The sequence below is a fragment of the Bombus bifarius genome, unplaced genomic scaffold (genome assembly GCF_011952205.1).
Source record: "Bombus bifarius isolate JDL3187 unplaced genomic scaffold, Bbif_JDL3187 scf7180000009111, whole genome shotgun sequence".
NCBI lineage: Eukaryota > Metazoa > Arthropoda > Insecta > Hymenoptera > Apidae > Bombus > Bombus bifarius.
Window position 1 is genome coordinate 66,401 of NW_022884904.1, and position 25,718 is coordinate 92,118.

General features: G+C 38.9%; 1 protein-coding gene across 1 annotated transcript; it reads left to right on the forward strand.

Moving 5' to 3' along the window:
• The first annotated feature begins 120 nt into the window (after positions 1-120).
• LOC117213483 lies at positions 121-14,377 on the forward strand. The gene is made up of 6 exons (XM_033458857.1): positions 121-459; positions 2,556-2,705; positions 9,351-9,511; positions 11,063-11,165; positions 11,909-12,483; positions 13,991-14,377. The coding sequence occupies exons 1-6, from the start codon at positions 213-215 to the stop codon at positions 14,207-14,209; spliced, it is 1,455 nt and encodes a 484-aa protein (XP_033314748.1). The 5' UTR covers positions 121-212; the 3' UTR covers positions 14,210-14,377.
• Positions 14,378-25,718: the final 11,341 nt, after the last annotated feature.

Below are 25,718 nucleotides of genomic sequence, written 5' to 3' on the forward strand. Positions count from 1 at the left end.
AAATCGATGAGATCCGGCGTGTTGTAGAGGATGTTCGCGATCAAAGGGATCGGTAGCGGTAAACGCGGCAATAGTAACCGTAGCAGAAGGGGTCCAACACGTGTTGCCGTACCCGAGTAGCTTGTTATAAGGCCAGTCAGTCGGTCATCGTCTTCCGCTGATGTACTTTTGAAGGTATCCTTGTTGCGAGGCGCGCGAATGCGCGCTCCCCGATGTCCAACATGATCCTCAGATGCTTCGCGATCTATTCTCTTCGACTGGTTTTACTCGCAAACGTTGCGTTCGCGTCGCAACCACAGTGGAGTGTTTTGTCGTGGTTGTCATCCAGTGTTTGCACTCTGATCGTTTTTCCATCGAACACGCAACAATGGTCGTTGCTCGGCTTGAATCTCTGGCCGGGCCAAACCATCGACAAACCTTCCGATGGATTCGATTTGAGCGGAAACCCAATCTCCAGGGGTAAGTTCTCGGAGTGCCGTTTCGTGTTTCTTTTGTGTCCGCTAAGACGTTCTGCACCGAAATTTGTGTTTCCTCCAATCCTACGCCGCCTACGGAGCTGGTTTTTTTTTTCTTTTTTTTTGGGAAGAGATGGCATTCTATCGTGGTGCACGGTGACGGCGCATAGTTTTCTCAAAATCACGAATAAAACGAACGAACCGGTTAACGATCGCGTCACTCGAATTTCCCTCTTTCTCTCTTTTTCTCTTTCTTTCTTTATGGATTCTCTATATTATCTTCGATATAATCCCTTATTCACATCTAAATTACAATAGTAGCATTAAAAATTTGATTATCGAAATAGATGTAGCTTTTATTCTACTTTCTATTTATGGAGATTAAATATGTATTGGCTGGTCGCTCGAAAATTAATCCAACGACAATTAAAATACATACATACAGCGTATAATATTATCATTAAAATCAGCTTTGATATTTATAAGTAAATTAGTTATCACTTGCTCTGTAACGATTATAATCATAGCTAAAATATTCAGGGTTATTAAACGGGAAGAGAACAAATAAACGTGAAATACAACGTGTAAATTTAATATTTGAATTGAAATATTATCTCGATGCCCACACTAGTTAAATATTCACAGGGATCTTTAATCTTTAATACACGGAATATTTAGCAGAATTAAATTTCTTATCGAACAAATCAATTCGACGATACTAGCCATTACCGATTATCCCGTACATTTCGTCAAATTCTAGTTGGCAAATCCCACTACTTATGCAAATTCCTATGAGTGTATCCCGCAAAGCGTTAATTGGCAATCAGTAACGATAAGTAAGAGTAACTCGATAGTCCTTCCACCGCGGAGAAACCAAAGACCGACGAATTAATTACTGCGGTAATTGCGTGTTCATCATCGTGTGTTGATTGCTCTGACTCGGAACAAAATGCGTCTCTACTCGAATGTCGAGTCACACAATCCACGCGTAGGTGTGATACCTGTATAACGTTAATTACAATATTCATGAATTACAAATGTACCACGGAGGAAACGTTTCTTGTTCGCGTTAAATCACCACTGTTCGTGATGAAATACTTAACGTAATACTCGAACGCTGGTTCGAAGGGGTTGTTCAAACTCTTAGTGCGCGAGGAAACGGAAAAAGATGTCGAAGGAAAATTTTTGGAATTGCGTTGCATCGCTTAAAATTTCAGGAAATAAAAGTAACTTTGGTCGCATTCTACGTATAAACTTCGTACAGACGTATCGTGCGACTGCTTTTCCACAGAGACAGCTGTAGCGAATGGGTTAAAAAAGCAGATCTTTCTTTCCAGCGTTCTATTTTCTTCTTCTTTCCATTCTTTCCCTATCATCGCTATACTTTCTTCAGATTGCAAGGACGAAAGAAACACGTTTCAACACTGGCGAACCAGTTTCTTTTGTACGTACCGTAAACTGGGGTAGCATTGGTAGATCTTCGTAACGTTTTTCCACGAGTAATCATCACTACGAAGATTTAACCAATCGCATACTAAAGATCCTGATGATGAAGCGGGAGGCACGGTGGAATAACTTAGTCTCTTCGTATTTTACAGCTCTTCCATATTACCAAATTAACTATACAATTTCGACAAGTAACAGATTTTCTAGACCAAAAATCCATCACACTTTACTCACTAGATAACAAACCGATATCCATTTGGCTTAGATAGAACCGGCATTAAAGGATATGTCTTTCGTATAGTCGAAATAAGGAACTTGACCAAATTCTTAAATACAACTAACCTAATGTCAAAAATAATATTAAACAGTATAGTCGTAACAAAAAATAGAAAAAAAAAAGAAAAGAGAAAAAGATAGCTGCATGATTGTACATGCACAGCCATACCGCCGAAAGGACTAATCATATGTTCGTAATTACTTCGTTCACTAGCATTCAGTTTTCTTCTACCCTCTTGTCAAAAATACGAAAATCTCGCTGAAGATGTGGTAGCTGACCGTGTTATTATCCCGTTATCGACAGTGTTGCTCCAGTTTGCGGTTTGCTATCTCGGTTTCGTTATCTTGCTCGACTTTTCGTTTGTAACCTCCTTGTAGTTCTGAACTTCTTTCCCACCCCGGTGCAAGAGGAGTGCCTATCGCAGGACAAACGACGACGGGGCATATGCATGAACACGTATGAGTGTCGCATTCAAGGAGGAAAGTCGAATGGACGGTGCGCGCTCGGTTTCGGCGTATGCTGCATATGTAAGTACCTCCAAGCTATAACCTGTTATTCCCGGTTCACCCAGTGTGCGAACGTTTCATAAATTCAGCGTGGTGGAAGTTTTATAGCCGGGAAATACAGGATCGGTGCGTGAACGCGTTTAAATTTCCGGGGATTTGCGCCCGTTCCCCGTGACTGCTAATTTGTTGATACGATCGTTGCTCCCCCGTGCAATTAATTTCTTTTTCTCTTCATCCCCCACGATTCGTTGCTTTTTTGTATATTATCTTCTTCTTTCTTTTTTATACACGACGTCATTTTTCAGCGTACCGTTGATACGCGTCCAGGGTACATCGTTAAATTTTAAAGTGGAGATATTTGTACGTGTCTTTCTTTTTAAGAGTTTCAAAGGACGAAAGGCCCGTCCCGTTCGTGAGAATATACGAAGTTGGGTATTCGGACGAGAGTAATTAAATCTGCGTTCAATGAAAAAATTCTCTAGGCTAAGATTTTCTAAGATTTTTCTCTAACGTTTTCTACGGACAATGTTCATCGCGACAGCTCTTAGATTCTTACGTTAATCCGATAAAAAAATGTTAATAACGGCGTCGTATCGTGGATTTACTAGAAAAGCGACACCATTGAAACGAGCTTTTTCTCTAAACGTATCTAGTTCGATATTGCTTTGGTACATTTGCCATGTGTAAACCGTGGCGACTGAATTTTAATCTTGGCTACGTTTTAACATTCATAAGTCCCGTTACACGAGCGACTGAGCAACACGCGACGTAATTCTCGGTACAGATTTCGCAATACGGTTACGTGGACTTGACTCTGTACAAAAATGATATATATCCGATTTACGCCGTCTGTTTCCATCCACGTCGTGTTCTGTCAATCGTAAATTGCTCAGTCTTCGGTATGAAAGCACTTACGCGTTCCGCATACTCGTTTCGCATGAACATTTCACGGATATCGTGCACGAAACTTTACCACGCGATGCGCTCTTCTATTAACATTGATAGACCGAACTTGCTCAAAGATTTTAACCACTTTCAGGTTGGAAACTTTCCTCATGATATATAAACACGAAATGTAGCGTAATTTGCGATAAAAAAGGACAGGCAAGATGGTTTCCTCGAGGGGAACGAAATTGATAAACGCGACGCGATGTTTTCGCACGTCGTTTGACGAGATATATGATTTTAATCCTATTATTTAATACCGCTGTTGATAAAAAGGATCTGATAATTTTCACTAAATCGTTTGAATGATCGTTGTTTCACGTCAAGCGTTAAAAAAACTGGAGCGGAAAAATTGTGTTGCCGATTTGGAAGAAATTCGTTCGTTTTCTGCATAAGTAACTTTACGACCTTCGAACGCGTTCAATTCAAGTTTCGCATAGAGAGCGACATTCTTAAACAATATCGCAGAAATGATACCGATCGTCTAGGTACTTGTAAGTCGCGTGTTCCAACGAAAGGTTAAATATCCCTATCTATCACTCGATATAATGCGAGCCATGTAACTAAAGCGACATCCAATTAATTACATCGACGTCAACGGATTACTCGCTGTTTATCTCTAGATTCCCTCAACAAGTACCTCTGTAAAGGTCCTATTCCTCGGATTAATCGGGTTGCTCTCGGGTTTCCAAGGTCGTCGTCGACGATTCGGTTAGATCGTGCGGCGGTTTTAACTAACGGTATCACGGAGACAGCGTGCACGTCCGAAGGAATGATCTCGAGGAACGTGCGCCTCCGTTTCCGAGCGTGCAGAGGAAAGAAACAGGTGAAAGAGTACGCGAGAGAAACTGGAGGAACGAGAGGAACACTTGCTACGAGTTCGCGTGCCAAGGAAGAACGTACGGCACAAGTTATACAGTTATTTAATTGGTTGCCATCTCGGTCGCGCGTCCCAGATAACAAGTCGCGTTTCGTCCGATCTTTCCGCCAATTTCTTTTTCGACGATGGCCTTCGAAGGCGTCGGGCGATTACCCGTTAAGATCCTGTTGCGAGAAGGAAACTCGCGTTCTTCTCTCTTTTCCTCCCTCTCTCTCTCGTCTTTTTCTCGTACTTTCATAGAGATTACCAGAGCTACAAACAAGTAGTTCTCGCTCGAGCTGTTCGCTCGGAACCTTGCGAGTTTTATCCCGGCGAGGAATCGGATTTTAAATTGAACCACGACGGTACCTGAATTAATCAAGACAGACACGATCGGTAAGACGAGGGAATTCTCGAATAACGCAATAGTCGTTGTACAGTGAGGTTTCGTGTTTGCAATTACTAGAAACGTGCAGGCGCGTCTTCGTATTTACGCTATACATATATCGCATATATTATTCGGTATCATTTTGATAGAATTCGGATCGATTGCTCGGCGACTCGCGTATCAAATGTGTATAGCGTTTTACGGAAGAGCGGCTGCTCGTTTAGAGGAGAACGTGATACGTGAGCAAACTCGTGAAACAAACGCCGGTACTTCTTTTATTGTGTGCACGTGCTTACTTTCAGGATAACTTGATAACTGCATAGACTCTTCTTGTTGCGTACATGATGTGTTTCGTTGACGATATTGTGTTGGATACGGAAGGAAAACCTTTTGGATACCTCGCGCCGCATCCTATGCAAACTTCGTTACACGCCCGTGATTCGGGTTAGGTTGGGGTTAGGTCAAAACACTTTGTAAATTTTTTTTTTTTTCGTTCGATCATGCGACTCGGTCACTCGATTTCGAAAAGAGAATTATCTTTTTTTTTCTACGATACCGTGATAAATTATTAGATCGTTCTTTTATTAAGAATCGTTCTTGTTTTTATATCGATATAACCGACGTCTTCGAAGCGCATTAAATGCTCGCGAGTGGTAGTTCATATCGTCTTGTGGACCGTGATATATTGATTTTAAATCGAGCTCGACGAGGAAACTTCGGTGACCTGAAAATTTGAATGTTTTCGAAGATCGCTGTATTGTGATATCGAATAATATGGCTCGGACATTCGATAATGTAAGTCTGTTCGTGGTTTATTTTCAGTTTTAAGTAGCGGAATGGTACGTTGAAGGGTATAATTATTTTCCACGGTTTCGATATTACGAAACTATATATAAATATTTTCACGATATTACAATATTTAACGATATATCCATCTAATATGATACGATCGTTGCAAAAAACAGAAATTTTGAGAAAAACAGAATATTATAGAAATACTGTAGTCGAGTCAGGAAGGCTGTCGCCCAAATGACACGCCGACCCCGAATTTCTCAAGCTTGTATAAATATTCATAAGATTCCAGCGCATTCCAAATCCTCCGTGCTCGGTCTATGAAATTTATTTTCGGTCATCGAATATATTAACGTACTTACATCAATTTCGGTCCATGAAATTCTCTCGCAATTTGAATATTTCTCTGCTGTATTACATATGATATTTATATTTATCGAAAGTACGTTCAGATTGATCGCGTAAAGATAAAATTGCAGCCAACAGTAAAGTAAATATTTCAAAAACTTTCCTTATCATCTTATAACGGTCAAGGTACAACGAAACAGCCTGAATATTTTGAAATACTTTGGAAATCCTGTAGCTCCGACACTATGCCGTTCATTAACGATTCTACGTAAGAAACATAGCGCGACGATACGATCTTTCCATTAGATCTCGATGTTCTTCGATTTTATGTCTTTGTAAATCGACCTAACGCGAGAAAGAAATTATCCTACCGGTCGGAGAACAGTTCGTTCGGGAATCGTTGCTTTTCAACCAGTTCGGTCACTAACATCCTGACCATCGGAGTAACTGTTTTACATCGAGCGATGCATATGGAATATATTGCTTAGGAACGAGTACGTACCCTCGATCAGTTTCCGAATGCCGTGGCCTTGATTACCAGATAGGCCGTTCTTGATCTGATGTGTTTCAGAACGTATCCGCTAGAAGCGGTTTTAGATTAGAATATCATAAATTGAAAATAAAAGACTGTCGCTGCGTTATTTTAATATAACGTCTTGTTTTAGAAAATCGAACGCTTCGAAGAAACTTTGCTGTGCGTTGCAACGAAATAAACTTCGTAGTTATATAGTTTATGGTATATGAATTTTTAATCTAATTACTGACTTTCAACGAGAATTAGTACCATTATAATTGCGAGAAATCTCTACATCCAAGCTCTCCTTTCATCCTAACAAAGTATTTCTTACAAACGTCTCTGTACGATTCAATTACGCTCTTAACTTTATCACCTCTCTTACAAGTTCCACCGATTCCACTTCTTAATTTTATCGTTAGTAATAATTCCATTGTCCTTTTATATACGTAACGTATATATAAAATATATAAGAATAGAACGACCAAAGAAGAAGCAAAAAATGAGGCAACTAATGAAATGAAATAATACAAATAATAAAACAGGTTCAGGTTCTTAAGAGTTTAACGAGACATCGTTCGGCGACAGAGACACCGCTCCGTAAATTTTTCAAGATCGTCCACTGGTTGTTTTCCAAGAGAGAAGAAGGGCGAGAAACGTCTACGTGAAACTGGTAACCATTTCCTCGGGGTTGCAGCCAGCTGAATAGAACCACCGTGACTCCAAAACGACCGCTGAATGGCTGAATGAGAACTCATTATCGGGGCTTGGGACCGCTTACGAGACCGTCACACCGCGATTAATAATCCTCCTCCTCAAAAATAGTTTGCTGGAATTTCGAAGTTTCTTGGAATGACCCGCTGTAATTCTCGCCGAGTGGTTTTCGAACCGCGAAACTCTTCCGATGAATATCATATTCGTCGTACGGGTTAAATCTTAATTACGCGACTGCTCCATCTATCCAGAAATATTTTTTAGAGATATTTATGTCGAGAAATATTTTCCTCTTTGAGAATAAAGAATTTCTTTCCTACACTTTTTTCTTTCTTGTCGATATTTTTCGTAAATGCTTGTTTTCAATTTTTCAACGATCGGTTTTTAGATAACTTCCTGAAAAATGATGAAACGCGCGAGTAAAAGGTTAATGAAAAATATTAATTTGTTTGAAATGGAAGTGGCGAGAAACGAATAATTTTTATTTTCACGTCTTTTAATTTTCCCGTTCTATTTAATAAATATTCGTTTTCTCAGTTTATTACTTATTTTTATAATCTGTATTGTATTTGTTCCACGCTACAATAATTTTCCCATGTTGGATTCTGGATTTTCATTTATTTCAATTTAACGGTGCTTAAATCGATGCAGCTCGAATATTTTCACGGTGCAAGCACATTCAGTAACATTAAAAGTCTATCGCATAAAGCTTTTTTTCTCACGCGAATGAAATTTACTATTTTACTGTATATGCTCATTTTGTAAGCCTATTGAAAGTTCAATTTACAAATTCGAAGTACTGTGCAACGTAATAAATTACATTTTACAAGATTTTAAACGAATGCTTTTCTTAAATGTTCCTAAATGTACAACGTTTGACAAGATATTTAATTAAATTAATAATAAATTAGTAAATCGTATTTGTATTAATAAGAAATTAGTAAACTGGATAAATGTTAAATTCCATATTTGTTTAACTCGAAATTTCACTGCTTCGCGAATTATTTACGACGGTATAATCTACCATTTGACCAAGGTTGATTAACCATTTTTACTTTTTTCAGTAGTCAAGATATTTCGCGTTGCAGGCTGAGCAAGATTTGAACATCGCATATCTTGTACGTGTCGTTCTCGATGTACTCGCGTACGAAGAGATTGGAAAAATACCCGATACCTGTTATTCGATTTCCCGCTACAGCCATTGATCCACATACGAGTTTCGGCTGCTTGCTTGGCATTAATTTATATCCTGTTTCGCACGTAAACAGGTACCGCGTATCGTACCACGCGTCGTAATTCATTCGTGTACCGTTATCAAAGTTTCCCTGTTGTGGGAGTATAGTAACTGCTTTTTCCCGTTATCAAGCAGAATCCTAATGGCAATAAAAATACCAGCGTATCTGTTCGCCGTAAAAAAACACCACGAATAATTATCGATAACTAGTTACGGCAGTATCAATCTTTTACTTGTTTCTTTTTCAGGAAAATTATTTATAATATCAAAGAATAAAAAACACACCTAATTAAATCGTTAAGAATAGTACATTATCCCAAAAAATGTCATTCGCGTGCCCGTTTTTATTTCCTTTGGTTCATACCGTATTATTTCTTTCAAATAAAGAGAGAACGAATTCTAAGTAAGCGGTTCAAATCGACAAATTTAATTGCTCATCGTCGTTGCCTCCGACTCTCTGCCAATTGCTGTCACCGGCGAATTCGACGATTCACCTGGCACGAAAGAGATTTAAAAATGGCACGGCAGAAGGAGAGAACGAAAGAATCGTTATCGACGCATCGTACGAGAACACGAGCTTTCTGACCGCACGAACGCACTCGAATTCGTTGTTTTCCGGCTATGTAACACACCGAAAACCCGATCAATATTTTCAAATCGATATACACAATGTACAACAGATACTTTATGCTGCACCAAGTTCTATCGTGCGCGTAGAAATAGAGCTTGGCTGTCGGTGTATATCCGCTATTTGGCCGATTCCACCTTCGTGCGATTCGCTCTCTTTCTCCAACCCTTGCTTCCTTCGTTCTCCTGTTTGTCTTTCCCCATTTGCGATTTATTCATTTCTTTCTTTTTTCCCCTGTCACAAGTCACGACAACTTGCGAGCAGAAGGTGCAGAATAATCTGACCTACGTGATCAGCCCTGGTTTCCCCAACCTCATTGACTGGCCCATGAACTGTTCAGTAGTCGTGCAGAAGATCGATAGGCAGGTCAGCCAGCTCAGGATCGATTTCGTCCATTTCAACATAGTAAGCCACGCAGCTCTTTGTCATTCTTTGCTCCACTAACGGCATATTAACCCCTGGAATACTACGCATTTACGATCTCACCCCACCATGCGCGGTTTCCTAGTGTACGCGACAACCTCTGTCTCTCTCCGCTACGCCTCGCGCACCCTTGGATATCGTTGTTGGTTCGTGTCAAAAAGCTAACCTACTGGAGTGCCAGGACACGCAGCACGACTTCCACAGGAACGGTGGCGCGTGCTACTATTGACCCATAATTGAGAACGCAAGCAAAAGTTCAGTAACCCGAATATATATCTACGTTTCCCCTGTTCCAGCTAGTGTCCCTCCGTTGACATTTATGAGTGTCTCCAGGGGATCTAGACACGCTTGTAAAATTCATCTACGTTGACGTGTAAGATTACCACGTTTTAAATTAACCGGGCAACCGTCGACGGCGAGACAGGATGGAGGTCGACGGAGAGAGAGGGAGAGAGAGAGAGAGAGAGGGGGATGAATTTTTTAAAACCTCGCGTTATTTAAGGGTGAAGCTATCGTTTCGAGAGACCGTCGCTTCTTTTATGCTTTACCAGTCGAGATGCGGTATGTTTTATGCTGATGCTGATTACGGCTGTAGTATGTGTTTCTCGTGGTAATCTCGACGATGGAAACATTCTCGTGTAGCCGAAATGGGATGAGTTTTTACGTCGATTGTTAAATGATTTAGCAAGGCAATGGCTCGTTTGAATAATTTTGAAATATCGAAACGCCAACTACATTTATTAGGATAGAGGTGTCACGATCACGCGATAAAATTATAATGCACATTTAAGGGAAACAACGAGTATTGTACAGAAGAATTTTACTTTGTAATTTAGATTTATAGCATGAGGGGATGTTATTTTACGGAAGCTCTCTGACAAAATGTACGATACGGAAGATTAAAATTAAGATTGCAAAGAGTATAATTGTAGGTTGGTAGTACGTGGTGGTCGCGCTATGTTCCCCGAGGGTTAATGACACCATCGTAGCTTCACCGTGTACTAGCGTAGCGGCTTGCGATTTAAACTTTACATTCTTTTCGACATAGTGTTGTAGTAATCAGTTGAAGCGAGTGCATCGCAGCATTTCCTCGTTCGTATAAAAACTTGTTAACAGAAAATCATAGAAGAAGCGATGAAATTATTAACTTTTTTTGTATTTTGAAGAAGATAAATGCGTAGTATTCCACCATTACTTTACCGTGATCGATTAACGGAAGTAGTAAAAGTCTCATTGGAATATTTCGCGTATAATTATTACGACAAACGAGATGCCTGCGAGAAACTGTATAAAACGAAACGAATTATTTAACAAGATTGGAAATACTCGGATGGAAAAATTGATCGAGGAATTAATTTGTTTCGAATTCTTCGATCCACCGATGAAGATGGCGGACCAAAGACGGCCACGATGTACTGGTTGATTCGAGTATTCGAATAGCATGCTATACGCGTGTATGTTGATCGTCCGATAAAAATCGACCGCAATTTACCGCACGACTTGTTCATTCAAGAGACTTATCGATCGTTGTAGGGTCAACCCAACCCCAGGACTGGCGTATGTGACGAAGATATCATGGAAATCAGAAATGGCAGGAGCGTGTTTCAAATGTGCGGTTGGAACAGCGGTCAGCATCGTAAGTAAGAGTTCCTTTGTGCTTTGTGTTAAAACTTTTCATTTCGCGCTCCAATCTCGCGCTTCGATCTTCGCTTTTATTTATTTCTTTCTTCGTTTTCTCGCTGAAAAGAGTTTCAGAAATATTCAAATAAGTTGTACGGTCTGTTTTATTAAGGTCAATTTTAATTAATTATTTTATGCGAGAAGAATTTATACCATTCGTTGGATACGTTACGCGATATACAGGACGTTTCACGCAACTAGGCGGAGCTATAACTTTCGTATCACTAAGTCGGCGATAGAAAAAGAATTTCACTGGGAAAATTAAATATCGTCAGGCGATCAACGTCTTTAGATACTCTTCCATCTTTACGCATTTGTATCAGAGACTAATCGATCGGTCGAATGAAAAATCTTAATTGCTTAATGGCAGTTTGTATCAAACGCTTTCAGATTGATAAATTAAATTCGTGTAATTAATCATTGCGGGGAATTCACTACGATTAAAATCTCGCGGATATCGCATTTCCACCGAACTACGCCGGACAATCAATCTCGTCTGCAAAACTGTAGCTGTACGTACGAAGAAAGAATAGATATCGTACGCTGGAAGACGATACTTTCCATCCGATGAGTTTCCCTCGATATCGTTAGAAAGACCTGACTAAGTTTCGTTAAGGAATCGATCCATCTTCTCCGATACAAAGCTCTTTGGAAGCCAGACAATCGTTTGTAGACTCATTCTTCTTCCTTTTTGTCCAGTATACATAGACTTGGACGAGGACGATCAGTCCCTGACACTGGACTTCCGATTACCTAGCAATCTCCGATCGAGAATGTGGGAAATGAGGGTTGTCCAGTTAGATTTCGAGCAGCGTGCACCTACCGGCTGCCTCCAATACTTCCAAGGTTCTAACGGCACCTTAAAAACTTTCAACTTCTTGTCGAACGGAAGATTTCTGGCCGATCAAGACTATCTAATGTGTATTCGTCAAGAGAGAGAGATGTGCGGAATCTCTTATACACCCTGTTCGCCCGATTCCTTTCGAATCGGTCCTCCTAGGATGCTATTGACGAACAATACGAATTTGAACGGGTCGTCGATCGACGAGGGTCCTAATGCGAATTCGACTACTCGTAATACGACCGTCGCAGGATCTACGAATGGGACGGATATCGAGGGATCTGGATCGAATCCGATGGAAGAAGGTGGAACCTCTATGAACATGAGCAATACCATGGAACAGGAAGTCGGTTCGTCGAATGGAGCGGTTTATGGACAGGAACGTTGCCGAGACAGGGTGCTCATCCCCTGCGACTTCGAGGAATTTATCACGGTAATGTTTTTTAGTTTGCTTGCGAAGGGCGACTGTCGATAGGATGTTGGATTTGATTAGCTCGAGACATCTTGTAGGTCGGTTCTAGGTTTTGGTAGGTCCACACCTTCGGTAGATCGATCGTCTTGCTGACTTTTATCGTGGCTCGATTGTTTCTTTGGTTTGGCAAATCGTATATATATATATATATAGCATAACGTGTATAGTATCCAAAGGACTCGGATACTACGGTGGATTGTACTATCGAATTTTGCAGTTTAACGATTATGGTAATGGGGGTCTGAAACGGTACTTGTTAAACTTGTTTTGCTCGGTGTTGCGAATTATCGTTTGCCTTTACGGGCGATTTGTTACTGTTTCTTGCTATTTGAAAGTTACTCGAATTTATGACATGAATAATTCACGGGAGAAGTATTAAATTGACCGAAAGTTCCGTGGTCTTTGTTCTTTCGAATGAACGACATCGATTGTTCTAACTGGAACTTGTCTTAACAATCTATAGTTTACTAGATACGAATACGAACTGATACTACAAGATATCCTACGTTTAATTGATTTTGTGATGCGCGTGATACTTTTGCTTGAATGAACGTAACAAATTTTTGCAGGTAGTTGTAAGGAAAATCATTGGACGATTAAAAAGTTTCCAACATGTTGCAAACACGAGCATGCAACTACCTTGTTAATACGAGAAGCGCGTTTTTTTAACGAATTCCATGTTCAGCTGGTTTTGTAGTTCTAAACTGTTACTATGCAACAATGAACGCTGCAAAATGTTGCTCGGAGAAATTTATTTTAGTCACGAATTATGGATCAGTTACCTAGTTAAACCTCATGAAAAAAAACTGTGGTAAAAAATGTTTGAAAGTGAAAGATTTACGATGTTTTTAATTACGTGACTGTAACTGGTACGACTGCAAATTAACTACTTTGCTATTTACAATTATACCAATTATTTTAATTATTCGCATTAGAATCTAGATTACGAAGAGAATTTTTCACGATGAGGGCAAGAGAAATAGGAAATACTGTTTTTCTTTCTTAATTTCGTTCATTTTTCACAAACACGAGCAAAGCCCTGACGGGCACAATGCGAGCTCGTGCAAACACTGCAATGCGAAAAATTACGCTTCACGTGTCTAAAAATGCGTGTGAAAAATGGGAAACGTCGTTTCGTCGTCGTAAATATTATTCACGCGTGCTTATAACGCAAGAGCCTCTAAAAAGATGCTTGAAAAAAATCATAATTTTAAGTAATTAAAAATTAACAACACATACATAGAGATTCAGAGTGTAACAAATTTTCTCCTCTATTATATTCCGCATAGAATACGTTGAACATACTAACAAAGGATGAAAGGAAAGAAAATGAACAAAATACGCTGGTAATTAAAAATGAAATTTCCATAGAGTTTCGACTAACCTTTTCTTCTTCGACCAAGTAGACATCCACGTCGTCGTACGCCAGACTCTTGCTCACGCGTTTCAACGAATTTCCCTATTGCAGCCTGGCAACAACGAGGCCGGAATTTGCAACCTTGAACACTGCGGCAACTCTCTGTGCGATCGAAACGAGCTGGACGAAGAAGGTAACTGCCGCGTGGAGACCTGGGCAACGCCCTTTCGTATTAGGGTGGCTTTCGGTCCTGGACAGGACACGGGAACCACTCTCGAGGACAATATTGGCATGTGTCTCGTGTACGAGCAACTACCCTGCGTTGTCTGAATGGCCTTGGACCGAGAAACGAGTGGAGACGTATCGGGTGTGACACAAGTTGAGAATTCACGTGGTATCCAAAGGTTAATATTTGAAGAGGACGATTTGATGTTTGCTATATCTAGCTAAGCCGGTCAGAATTTCCTACGAAATTAAATTTTTTAATTTAGAAAGGGAGAAACGTGTCTCATAATTCGTACGTTTATACGCATCGCGAAAAGAAAACGTCGCAAGCCGCTGAAATTAAAGCAGATACCTTCCGCTGTGAGCAAAAATATAAGAGGATCAAAAGATTCGTGGGCCGACTACTCCAATTATAAACCCAAATATCTAGCAGCTTGTCGCAGAAATGGCCAATTAAGATTCTGAGACTCCATCCAGCGTTCTTCATCCACCGTCATCCTGGTTTTCTCGCTTTTCGACGAAGATATCCTACGGGGACAGCGGTCGTTTTAACCCTCTATAACGTCGTAGGTAACTTGGGATATCTATATTCATCGGACCGTGTTTTGAAAATGTTATTTCGTCCGCTGCAACCTTCGTCTATCGCAAGCATATCAAGCTCTGATTATAATATTTCATCCAGTTATAGAGGATTAAAGAGAACCATAGACAGAAATGTACATCGTTTCAGAATGATCGAGAGACACTGATATCAAAGAGTTAAATAGTCTTTATTTACAAACGAACTAGCTTAAATCGCAAACGCAGCGCACAACTCTCGATACAATAATAGATATATAATTCGCTTTTTCATTTTTTCAATTTGTTTTCATTTTCGCCTCTATTCTCTCTCTCTCTCTCTCTCGCTCTCGCTCTTTTTCTCTTTCGCTCTCTCTTTCACTCTCTCGATCACGCGTCACGATCGTCGGCCACATCACGCCACAGTCCAAATCGCAAACGCAACTTGAGTCTACCCTCCCTCGAGTCCGTTTCTTCGCGGAAATACCCCCATTTGTATTACGTCGTTCTCAAGTAATTTATTATTTCATCGATCCTCGTGTTTCTAAACGCCGGCAGAGAAATGCGTTTCCACCCTCTTGGAACTGGGAAGTTGGAAGTGGCCGACGAAGATCACGGGAATCGCAGCGATAACGATAATGATATTACAAGAATAAATTATAATGCTATTAAATACAATAATGAAGGTGACGTCACGCCGGAATTTCGAAAGAAACGATGCTCCGACCAGAACACGGCGTGACGTTACGAGCTCCTCATCATCGTCGTGTATCTATGTATGTTCCTCGATTTAGTCCTCTATCACCTTTTTTCATCGTCTCCGTTCTTTCCTTTTCTTCTTCTTTTTTTTTTCTTTTTCTTTAAATGTATATAACCGTAATGATAAGTAATAATAATAACGAGATTAGCAATAATCGTGATCGAACGACGATGACTTCCGGTGTCCGGTAGACAAAAACTGTATTCCGGAGGCCGGAGGTCGTCGACGTCGTCTGGCGTGTGTAAGAAAAGTCGTACCACTATCTACAAAGTCAAAAAGACCGATAAAACGTGTAAAAGGGCGGTGGTCAACGAACGTGTGTGCATATGTAGGTCTGTGCGTGTGAGTATGATTTAGATATGTGTGTGTATGCGTGTGTGTTTGTGTATGCTTCTTTGTACAGAGTCCTTGGATACAGCACATGTCGCTCCCCTGATACCGTACTGTGCTAACTCGTAGTAAGGTTTTCCTGTACATTTCTTTCTCCTTTTTCCCCCTCTCCCCTTTTTTTCTTCCATCCTTTCTTTTTTCCCTTTCCTTTATTATATCATGGGTTACTCTTATCGGGAACTTGGATCGATCCTTCGAAGTCTGGCTTAATGAAACAAAAAGAAAAAAAGCTCTCCCGTCACTTTCTACTTGTTTATTTATTTATTTATTTATTTATTTAGTTTTTCTTTGAGAGAGTAAGTACTTGAGTTATTTTAAAGCGTCATGATATGTATACTATTTAGAAGAATCGGCGAATTGTTTCTTGTTACGATGTGCTATCTTTATCTTCGTTTTATTCTAGTTTATCCGTCGTGATATTTCGTGCTTTCTGTACTTCCATTTCGTGGATTATCCTTTCTGATATCGATTCATGGAGGTAGAGGGATTGAATCGCTTTGTCGTAGTTGCAACTATAAACTTTGATCAGTGAGCTGATTTTTTAATTTTGCTTCGTTCAATGGATGTTTCGTGTCTTTTTTTTTTTTTTTTTGTTTCCGTTTTTCAAATTATCCTTCGAGATATCGATTTAATACGATGATAATTGAATCGTTTTGCGCTTTGAACGACCAACTCTTCGGTATACTGATTCGTAATCTTTCGAAGTTACATTACAGGCTCGTTCGATGGATGTTTATCTTCCATTAAATTTGTTTAAACATGGTATACGTTCGATACTGCGATTGATTCGTTGAATAGCTACTCGAAGTGTGATGTGTTTGTTCAATAAATGTTCGCCGTTTGGTATGTTTATTAAACGAACGTTTGCCTTGTAATCGTATTTGTTTTCTAGTTCCTTGGTCTCTGTTATATTTATCGAATAGGCTTCGCTTGAATTTGTTTACTATCCATATTTAGTTGTACGACTGGATGCACGTATGCGTGTTCAGTGTTTATATCATACATTTCTGTTTATTCGTTCAGTGATTTTAATAAAGTGTAACCTTTTTGAGAAATAGATGTAGTAGATTTAAGCGTCCGATATTTATGTGCTTATTACTCATTTGACACAATGTTCTGTTGTTTTATGGCTACAGCGACTTTTTAATGTCGAGACTGCGAATAAGAGAACGAACATTAGGTAACAGAAAAATATAACTTTTTGAGGACATTTCAGATATCGTCTTTTACGTTTAACTACGAAAATAGCATGATCTTCCTCTTTCGCGCAACGAGATATTTTATCCGGCGAACATTACTTCGGAGTACTGTGTAGACAGATTGTGCATGAAATCTTGAGATTATTATCGTTTGGTTTGAATCCTTCCAAAGAAAATATGAAAAGTGAAGAACAAACCAAATCCGTTAAGACGATTAAATGCATGAGAAGTTAGCAATTTAATTAGAAGAATTTGCAAGTTTCAAGATGATTTTTAAATTTATGACATAAATTCGAAAGCATTCGACATTTTTTCACGACAAACCTTTGCTTACATTATTATACGCGAATCGTGATCAAGTACACATCGACGAGCGAAAATGTTTCGATATTAACTTTTTATTTACGACACATCGATCGATCTGATATTCAGAACTTTTATGCCCTTTCAGCCATGTTATGTATTACGTATTACGCTTGATTTAAAATAAATAATCTAAAAAGAAAACACTATGCGCGAGAATGTAACAAAACTAGGTTTCATTCTAAATGTAACGCCGTTATTCTACTCGAATTTTCTTTTATCATCGATATCATGATATTTCTTAAAATTCCATAAAAACTATAACTATTCTCTTAAAACTTTATCTTTAACATCTTAAATTTTCATTCTTTACGAGTATTTCTGTTCAACATTCAACGTTAAATAAATTTGAATAATAACCGTAACTGTAGCGTATTACAGAAATAATTTATTTCTGTGTCCTGAATTCTGCTTTTTACACAATGCATATATTACAATACAAATGTTTTGTTAACAGTTGGTACTTATCGCGTTAGAAAATGAAATAATAAGAGCTGTTTCTAAGACTGAATTGATTAAATATACCAGTATATATACATATATACCGTGATAAATCAACCGGCTCGGTATTTCATGCTGGTAACGCGTTTTAATTGCAAACTCAAATAATGGTTCACTTTGTAACAATTTCGTACCATTAAATATCAGTTAAATCGAGATACTTATTATATGGCTTTCAAATATTTAATTTGCGTTGGACGAGAAGTCGAGAGGTAATTTCAAATTCATAAACTTTTATACAAAAGTAGTACCACGCTAGCGGCAAATTGATACTCGTCTCTGCGTGAAATTCTGTCGCTGGACGATCATTTTTTTCTTTCCATCTGTAGTTTCTTCTTCGATACATTTTCTCGCTTTTCAATATTCTTTGAACAATTTTGCTCTGACAATTAGTAACGGTATTAAAGAGAAAAACGTCAATTCGCCTGGAAAATCTTCCTCGCCAACGCGTACCGTCGCTGTGATTCACTATTAATATCAGGCAACAGCGGTTTGCACGGATACATATATACGTTCGCAGAGATACCTTTTATTTTCTTTCTGCACATCCGCAAACGCGTACAATTCCTTTCATTTTGTTCTTCTTTTTTTTTTTCGTCGACCTTTTCCCTCTTTTTCTACGTATTTTCTTTCACGCTCTTCCATTGCTTCCGTCATTCTGTTCTTCGTTTGCACGCGGCACATTTTGAAGCACTTTTTCTTTGGATAATACCTGGACACTAGTCGACTATCAAAAAAAAGTTTAACTCAAGTTGCGTTTCCTTTTAACGGGCTTGAATAAACGCGTACCAGGTTAAATACTGGAACGGATGACAACGCGAACCGGTTTCTTTTCCGTCAATGTAGCGATGACTGGACATTTCACGGTGAACAGGATCTCGTTATAACTTTTTTGTTTCACTTTTAGAATCGTTTCGATGCGTGCCATCTCTTTATCATATCATTACCTTTATCAAGACCGAATAGAGATCAGCGTTTTTGGAACTGTAGGAAATTTACCGTTTAATTGCAATTATTAAAGATTGGTTTTATCGTTCGCTTCAATGGGAGCTTCATCTACTAACAAGATAAAATTAACAATCTAAAATTATTTTTCCATGATCCTGTCGCGCAGCTCCAACTTCCATTGTCTACTTTTGTTTACTCCAAACTCCGATGTTCCCGTTTCTCGTTAACACAGCCCAAACTCTAGTTTTCCACTTGCGTAACTCAACGTAACTCAAATTTTTATGTTCCACTTCCCATTAAAACAATCTATAGTTTCACCTCCAACTTTCTGTTAATCCAGTTCAAACTTCTATTTTCCACTGCTCTTTAATCCAACCAAAACTTCCATTTTCCACTGCTCTTTAATCCAACCAAAACTTCCATTTTCCACTTCTCTTTAATCCAAACTCCAACTTCCCATTCCTCTTTAACGAAGCCCAAACTTCTATCTTTCTCTTCTCCTTAACCCAGCCGAGGCTCATAATTTCCATTTCTCTCGAAACCTGTTTCTCAAACTCCTGCCTTCCATTTCTCCCTAACCAACCCCATATCCTCGGCTAATAACACAAGGGTTAAGACTCTCTCTCTCGTGCCGTCACCGTACGCTTTGTTTCTCCGATTTCCTCGTTCAGAAATCTATCAATTACACCCGACTCGATAGCAACCGATTGAAATCCTGTCGCGGCGTCGAACCTGCTTTCCGACCCTCGATCGGATTTATTCGCCGTCAACGGAACAATGTATCGGATTCGCGAAGACTCGTTTGCGCGAAGAGAACGTCAGCCTATATTCTATGGCTTTTGTGTTCCTCGAGGGGCGTGTAAGGAGAGAGATAAGATCGGGAATACTTTGCGGATTGTCGTACACGTTGTCCGGGCGACAGGTCACGTATCGTTTTATATCTGTTCGCGGCGAATCGAGTGGCCAACGCGTAATCCACGCACGTAGGACTCGTAAAGGGATCGGATAGATAGAGGTTTCAGATAAGATTGATCACCGGTGATTCGTGTCACACGACTGAAAGATTTCTTTTGCGGTTCGTGTATCACGTTCGAGCAGCAGTAATTTACCGTTGCAGATTCTCTGTTGTTCCACTTGTTAGATTCGTGGCTCGGCTGTGACTAGAACAGTTCCTACTAACTTTTTAGTTTAGTTAGTTTTTAGAGAACAATTTTGTTCCGTCAAAAATATCGACAGTTACACGCTATACTTAGTGTTAATGGTAGTAGGCCTTGCTTGCAAATTTTTATACGTATATTTAAGTTGACGATCTGATTTAGAAAGAAATTATATGAATTTCACGTTCTTCGATCGAGGTATCATTTTTTGAACAAAAATTGCGTCGTTCATCGAACGAAGCGTATCATTTTTACGACGAACGATAGCTTTTTAATTTATAGGCCTTGTACTTATACACCGTATTTTGCAGCAGACAGTTTGCAACGATTAAAAGGAAGGTGTAAGAAATTTATCGCACACCTTGTCTTCCGCGGTAACTTAAACTCACCTCGAAACTTGAAATCGTCGTTTCATGTGCATTGAACTAACGAAGAAAATTCTATTCGAGTGACTTACGGTTCGACTAATTCGAATCGTGTTTTCACCTGCTGATTTAAGAACACTCCCAGCATTGCTAACAACCCACTGCTAAATTATCGATATTCGATTAAACCAGTTCGTGGTATCTAGAATTAAAAGTATCTACTGAAAAGCAGACGTTCAATGGCGACGTGCTTTAAAGAAGATCGAACCGTCGTACTCATAAAAATACAAATTTAATCAATAATTTCGCATGATGTTTCGCGATAACTGTTCTGTTATGTTAAACGATATTTATTAATGTATTACTAAATATTTAGCGTACGGTTCAAGCGGAAATTCGTGTTTTACCTTAAAAGTAAAATATAATTAATTTTACCCTTAGGTGACTTTTCATTTTTCCACTGCACTATATCCTCTATTTTACCTCAACTTCAAAAAACGTTGCATCCGGGTAGGTCACGGTATCTTCTTACTCCTCTGACATTTAATTTTCGCCACTAATTAATTAACGTCGGATCAACGAGTGGAAAATTCCGGACAAATCGCGTAGAAACGGTTCCTGAAGTGAATCGAGCCTGAATTTAATCACGTTTTCGGTTCATGGGGCAGATTTAACGAAAAAAATTGTTGCTCGTACGATGGAATTCTGCCCGTTTCTAGACACGTTGTTGATTATGCAGTTGCCGATGATGTACGATTGAATATCCGCGAAATTTTTAGCATCACCGATTCGTATCACAGTGGGAGCTCGATAATCGAATTTTCATCGTTTCGTATTAAAAATTAGAATTTTTTTCTTTCTTTCTAAAGTTAGTAGTACCGTAGGATTACTTTCTTTTTGTGTTCCATACCATTTAATAAATGTTCCTTCCTGTTTACGAGATTAGTATTTTAATATTTTTAATATTAATTTTATTTGAACATTTTAATATTTTGTATTTGAGATTAATATTTGGTTCTGGCAGTAATACCTAGTAGCAAAGTGATATTATTTTCTCGATTAGGTATTCGCATATAACTTTGAGACATCGTACAATATTTTCTTTGTTGGATATTTGATAAATAATTATTTCGTTTCGTTCTACTCATTCTTACCAACGTCGAATAAATCGAAGCAGAAATTCACTCGAAAGTTTCGTTTCCCGTTTCGTTCTTGTCACGCTGCATTTAACTTCAACCATTAACGCGTATATATCGACCACTATAGTATCTCCTCTGAACGATAAACCCGTTATTTATTAAAATTCGTTATTGTTTAAAAAGTCATTATTCATAAAATCACGTCCATATTCTATTGCCTAGATTTTCAATTTCTCAATACTCGCAGATATCGCAGTTATTCTTCATCTTCCACTTTCCTCCCTTTTCTGGCTTTTCGCCAACCATTTTCAACCCCCTTCTAAATTACGGCACTACCATAAAACTGTCCAGGAGTGCCAACAAAAACAAAACTCCCAACTCTCTGCTCGATTTCTCCGCCCCGACAACTTCACCTCCGATTCACCCGAAACTCGATTCACATTCAGTTTCTCCAACCAAACCTCGCTGATCGCATCAGAATCAGCTCGAACGATTCGCTAGCGGGCAAATATTCCACTTCCTTTGATCTTTCACGCGTCTTTGCGCATGAAAGTCGCTCCCCGACGTTCGCAAACATGTTTTTCCAAATACGTTTCTCTGGTTCGCGATTTTCTGTTCGTCTGGTTCGTCGATGACCTACGAGTCTCGTATAAATCCTGGAAACACCTGGTCCTGTCCACGAAGGAGTCAAAGTGCGCCTTATTATTGGTCGCTTGATATGCTTGCCACGTTCTCCACTTGGCCCTGTCAGTCCCCCATCCCCCGCTTATATCGCCGTTTCAACTCTTTTCCTCTCTCTCTCCTTTCTCTCTCGCGTGCAAACACGTGTACACACGATCGTAAATACGAATGGTGCTTTCCTACACTTTCGTCTTCCGTAGTTTAGACGACAGTGTAATTTTTCTTTATACGCAATTTGAGGATCAGACGGATCGTACAGCGTGGGGTTGTACAGGGGGTGGTTCGATTGGTCCCGGCGGTATTCAGGGTGCGTATCGTGTGCGTGTCACGTACGGATACGTTTCATATATGCGTACGGTCATGTACGTGAATATACATGCTGCTGGTGTCTCTGGAAAAACGAGTGTTCGATCTCCCGTGTCCAACTTCTGTTTTCTCTAAGTGAACCTGGTCATGTGTTCTTGTCGTGTTGTATTTTTTGTTCGTGTTTGTTTTCTCGTTTATTTTTTTCCCCCTATTTTTCCCTGATTGTATTTCTTTATCCTTTTTTGTTCTTTCAGTCGTTTTGCTTCTGCATCTTTACTCGGGCAAGTTCACAACTATTTGTCCAAACACTTGCACCGCGACGTACACGTCGCAGGCGTGCGGAAGGTTTTCTTCGAGGAAGATGAGAAACGCGACGCGAGGATACTTGGATCAATGCTGCTTTAGGTGTTCTGTGTTTTATCCCTTGCTTCTTTTATTCCCTTCCTTCTCCCTTTTTTTTTCTTTTCTTTTTTCGTAGTAATTGAATGTGTCGTTCTGAAGATAACAATGCTTTGAAATTTAGCGACGGAAGTTTCGTATACAATGTTCGTTCGAAGCATTGAAAACTAGAAAACTCTTTCTTCTCGTTTTCAATTTTGAATAGGTGGCTTGTAAATCACTTTTGCTCTGCTGGATTCAACATTTTCTACGTTTCTTTGGTGGCTTTCGAGACTGGTATTTTTTGCATTTTTTCTTTTTTCTCTTTCGTTTAAACGTTATATCTAAATGAGTAAACGGGCACGTTATCGTGGAAAGAATGTACAACGAGCGATATCATTCTAGCAAGTAAAAAAATGTCTTTTGCCAAGCATACATATTATAGCGATGTGCGCATGATAATGAAATGACACGATTATCCACTATATTTTAACAAAGCATACGTTGATCAAGTACCGTCTTAAACTGCTTTTATATTAAAAATGTAATAAATATTACGGGCACGGGCTACAAAAATGGACGAGAAATGCCCATCTCTTGCAGTGTCTACAAACCAATATCGACGTAGGAATAGAAAACGTTAGAAAGGAAAAATTCGGCAAAATCGAAGAAACTGTATTTGTTCGAGAAAACAGAAAATATAATTCTAAAAATATATAATCGTATTGCCTGACAATCGCATTATACGTTTGTTAATTTCGATTGGAAACCGATAACAGCTAAGGGGCCAAGATCTTAGTTCTCCTTTCTGTTCGTCGACATTGATCCATATGTAGACAAGAAGCGGACATTCGTCGTCTATTTTCATCCCCTTTGCCTTTCGATTCGTCCCTTCATTTTCGTTTAGAATCACCCTGTATTACGTGTATCATACAATACGGTTTGTATTGTCTCGCTGTAATTTTTTCAGCATGGTTAAGTATTTACGAACTGTCGGTGAATATTTGCGTTTTGTACGTGTACAGCTATGTGTCACAGGTGGACGAGCGTGTGTCTATGCATGTGTGGGGGTGTACTTGTGCGATAAGTGCGTCGAAATTGTCGAGTCTCGACTGCAATTCGACTTCATCGTTCCTCGAACGCGCCTCGAACGCTGCAACACGATGTTTTCGTCGTTCTTCCAGGGAACCTCTGTCGCCAGTGATATCGTCTCGCGTTAATACACGTCGGATGGCTTAGTTTTATTCATCGGTGCAACCGGCATACCCTTTCGTTCTCCCTTGAGAGTTCGACAATTGTTCTTTACGAATTATTCTAATTAACTTTACGTTCATTTAACGTTCTTATTTCGTTTCTATCGATTACGTTTTTAGAAAACCGTTGATTTAATTACCGTTTTTACGAGTAAATTATTGTCACATGTATACATATATTGCTTAGAAAATTATTTTTAACAACATCGCGACCAGATTATCGTATCCCTAAGTCGCTTCTTTACATGTTGACGTATTTCCATTGGATTTCGTGTATACTTTCTTCTTGTTTTCTTGTTAGCTTGGTGCGTAATGTTTGTTAACGTTTCTTGCTTTTCTGGTTTTTCGTATCTAGGATCGTGTGTTTGTCGAAAATGAAATTATTATAAAAATTCATATTATTTGGTCAAAGTACGGAACGGAGAATCGTTACGTTAAAAGTTGAGTCGATAGGCGCGTTAAAGGTAGGAATTTTATATATATATTATTTTTGTATTCGATCGTGGTATACGATATCACAGTAAATGAAAGAAAGACGTGAAAATATCATAAAACACATGTAGAATTATCGAAAGTAATTAAAAAACGGTATCGAATTATTATCATTTGAGCAACGTTTCCATCCAAAGCCTTTTATTAATCCTAAAATTATGAGAGCTAAACGTCCATCAAGAATGACAACGTTATCGTGAAACATCAGAATTTCTTTTTACATTTCTTAGCTTTTTATCTTTTTACCTGTTACGACGATTTTTTTTTTTATATAAAAGACATACGTAACGTATATACGTGAATACAGTAGCTTGATGGACGGCACTGAGTCGATTGTACAAATTTCTCTGTATTAACGACGAAATAAAGTCTACGCTGTAGACCGATAATTTTGAGAAATCAACGATATTCCGTGTCCAAGAGAGAAGTTAATTTCGAATGTTCTTATAGAAATTAGTATACCGTTACATTGTATATCGTACTTAAGTCAATTTTTGAGCATGTTACATTGTTCAGTTCCATTTTATTTATCAACGTTCAAATATTCATTCGAAGTACTGTAAATATTCCAAAACCTTAAAGTAACAGTTTTACGATTAGAACGTTACGTTATGAAAACATTTGTAAAGAATATAATTTATTTTATCTCGACGATTCTTTAGAGTTTTAGTTTCCTTCGATTAATTTAAAGTGCATACGACTCGTCCAACTTCTTTGCTCACAATTTTTTCTCTTTTTCTTTTATAAAATAGTCAGCTTTCTTTTTTTTTTTTTTTTTAAACGTGTCAGAAGTAGACACGAAGTTCGAGGGAAGGTTTGTCGTACGTAACGCGGAAACGACATCACTGGTTTCAGAAAGAACACTGCTCCTAAAGATAATAATATCGTGTCGATATGACGATTCGCAACTTTACAGCTTCTTAAGCGTTAAACGACGAAGGCTGCTTTCTCTCTATTCGATCCAAAGTAAACGCGTAAGAATATACCCGAAATATATATAACTAGAAGAAAAGATACTTCGAACTGGCATTGATCCCATATTTTGTAAAAATCTGAATTTAAATTTTATCTGTCGTAGCGAGCAAGTATATACGTATCGTCAAAGAACAGAGAAGAAACGAAGA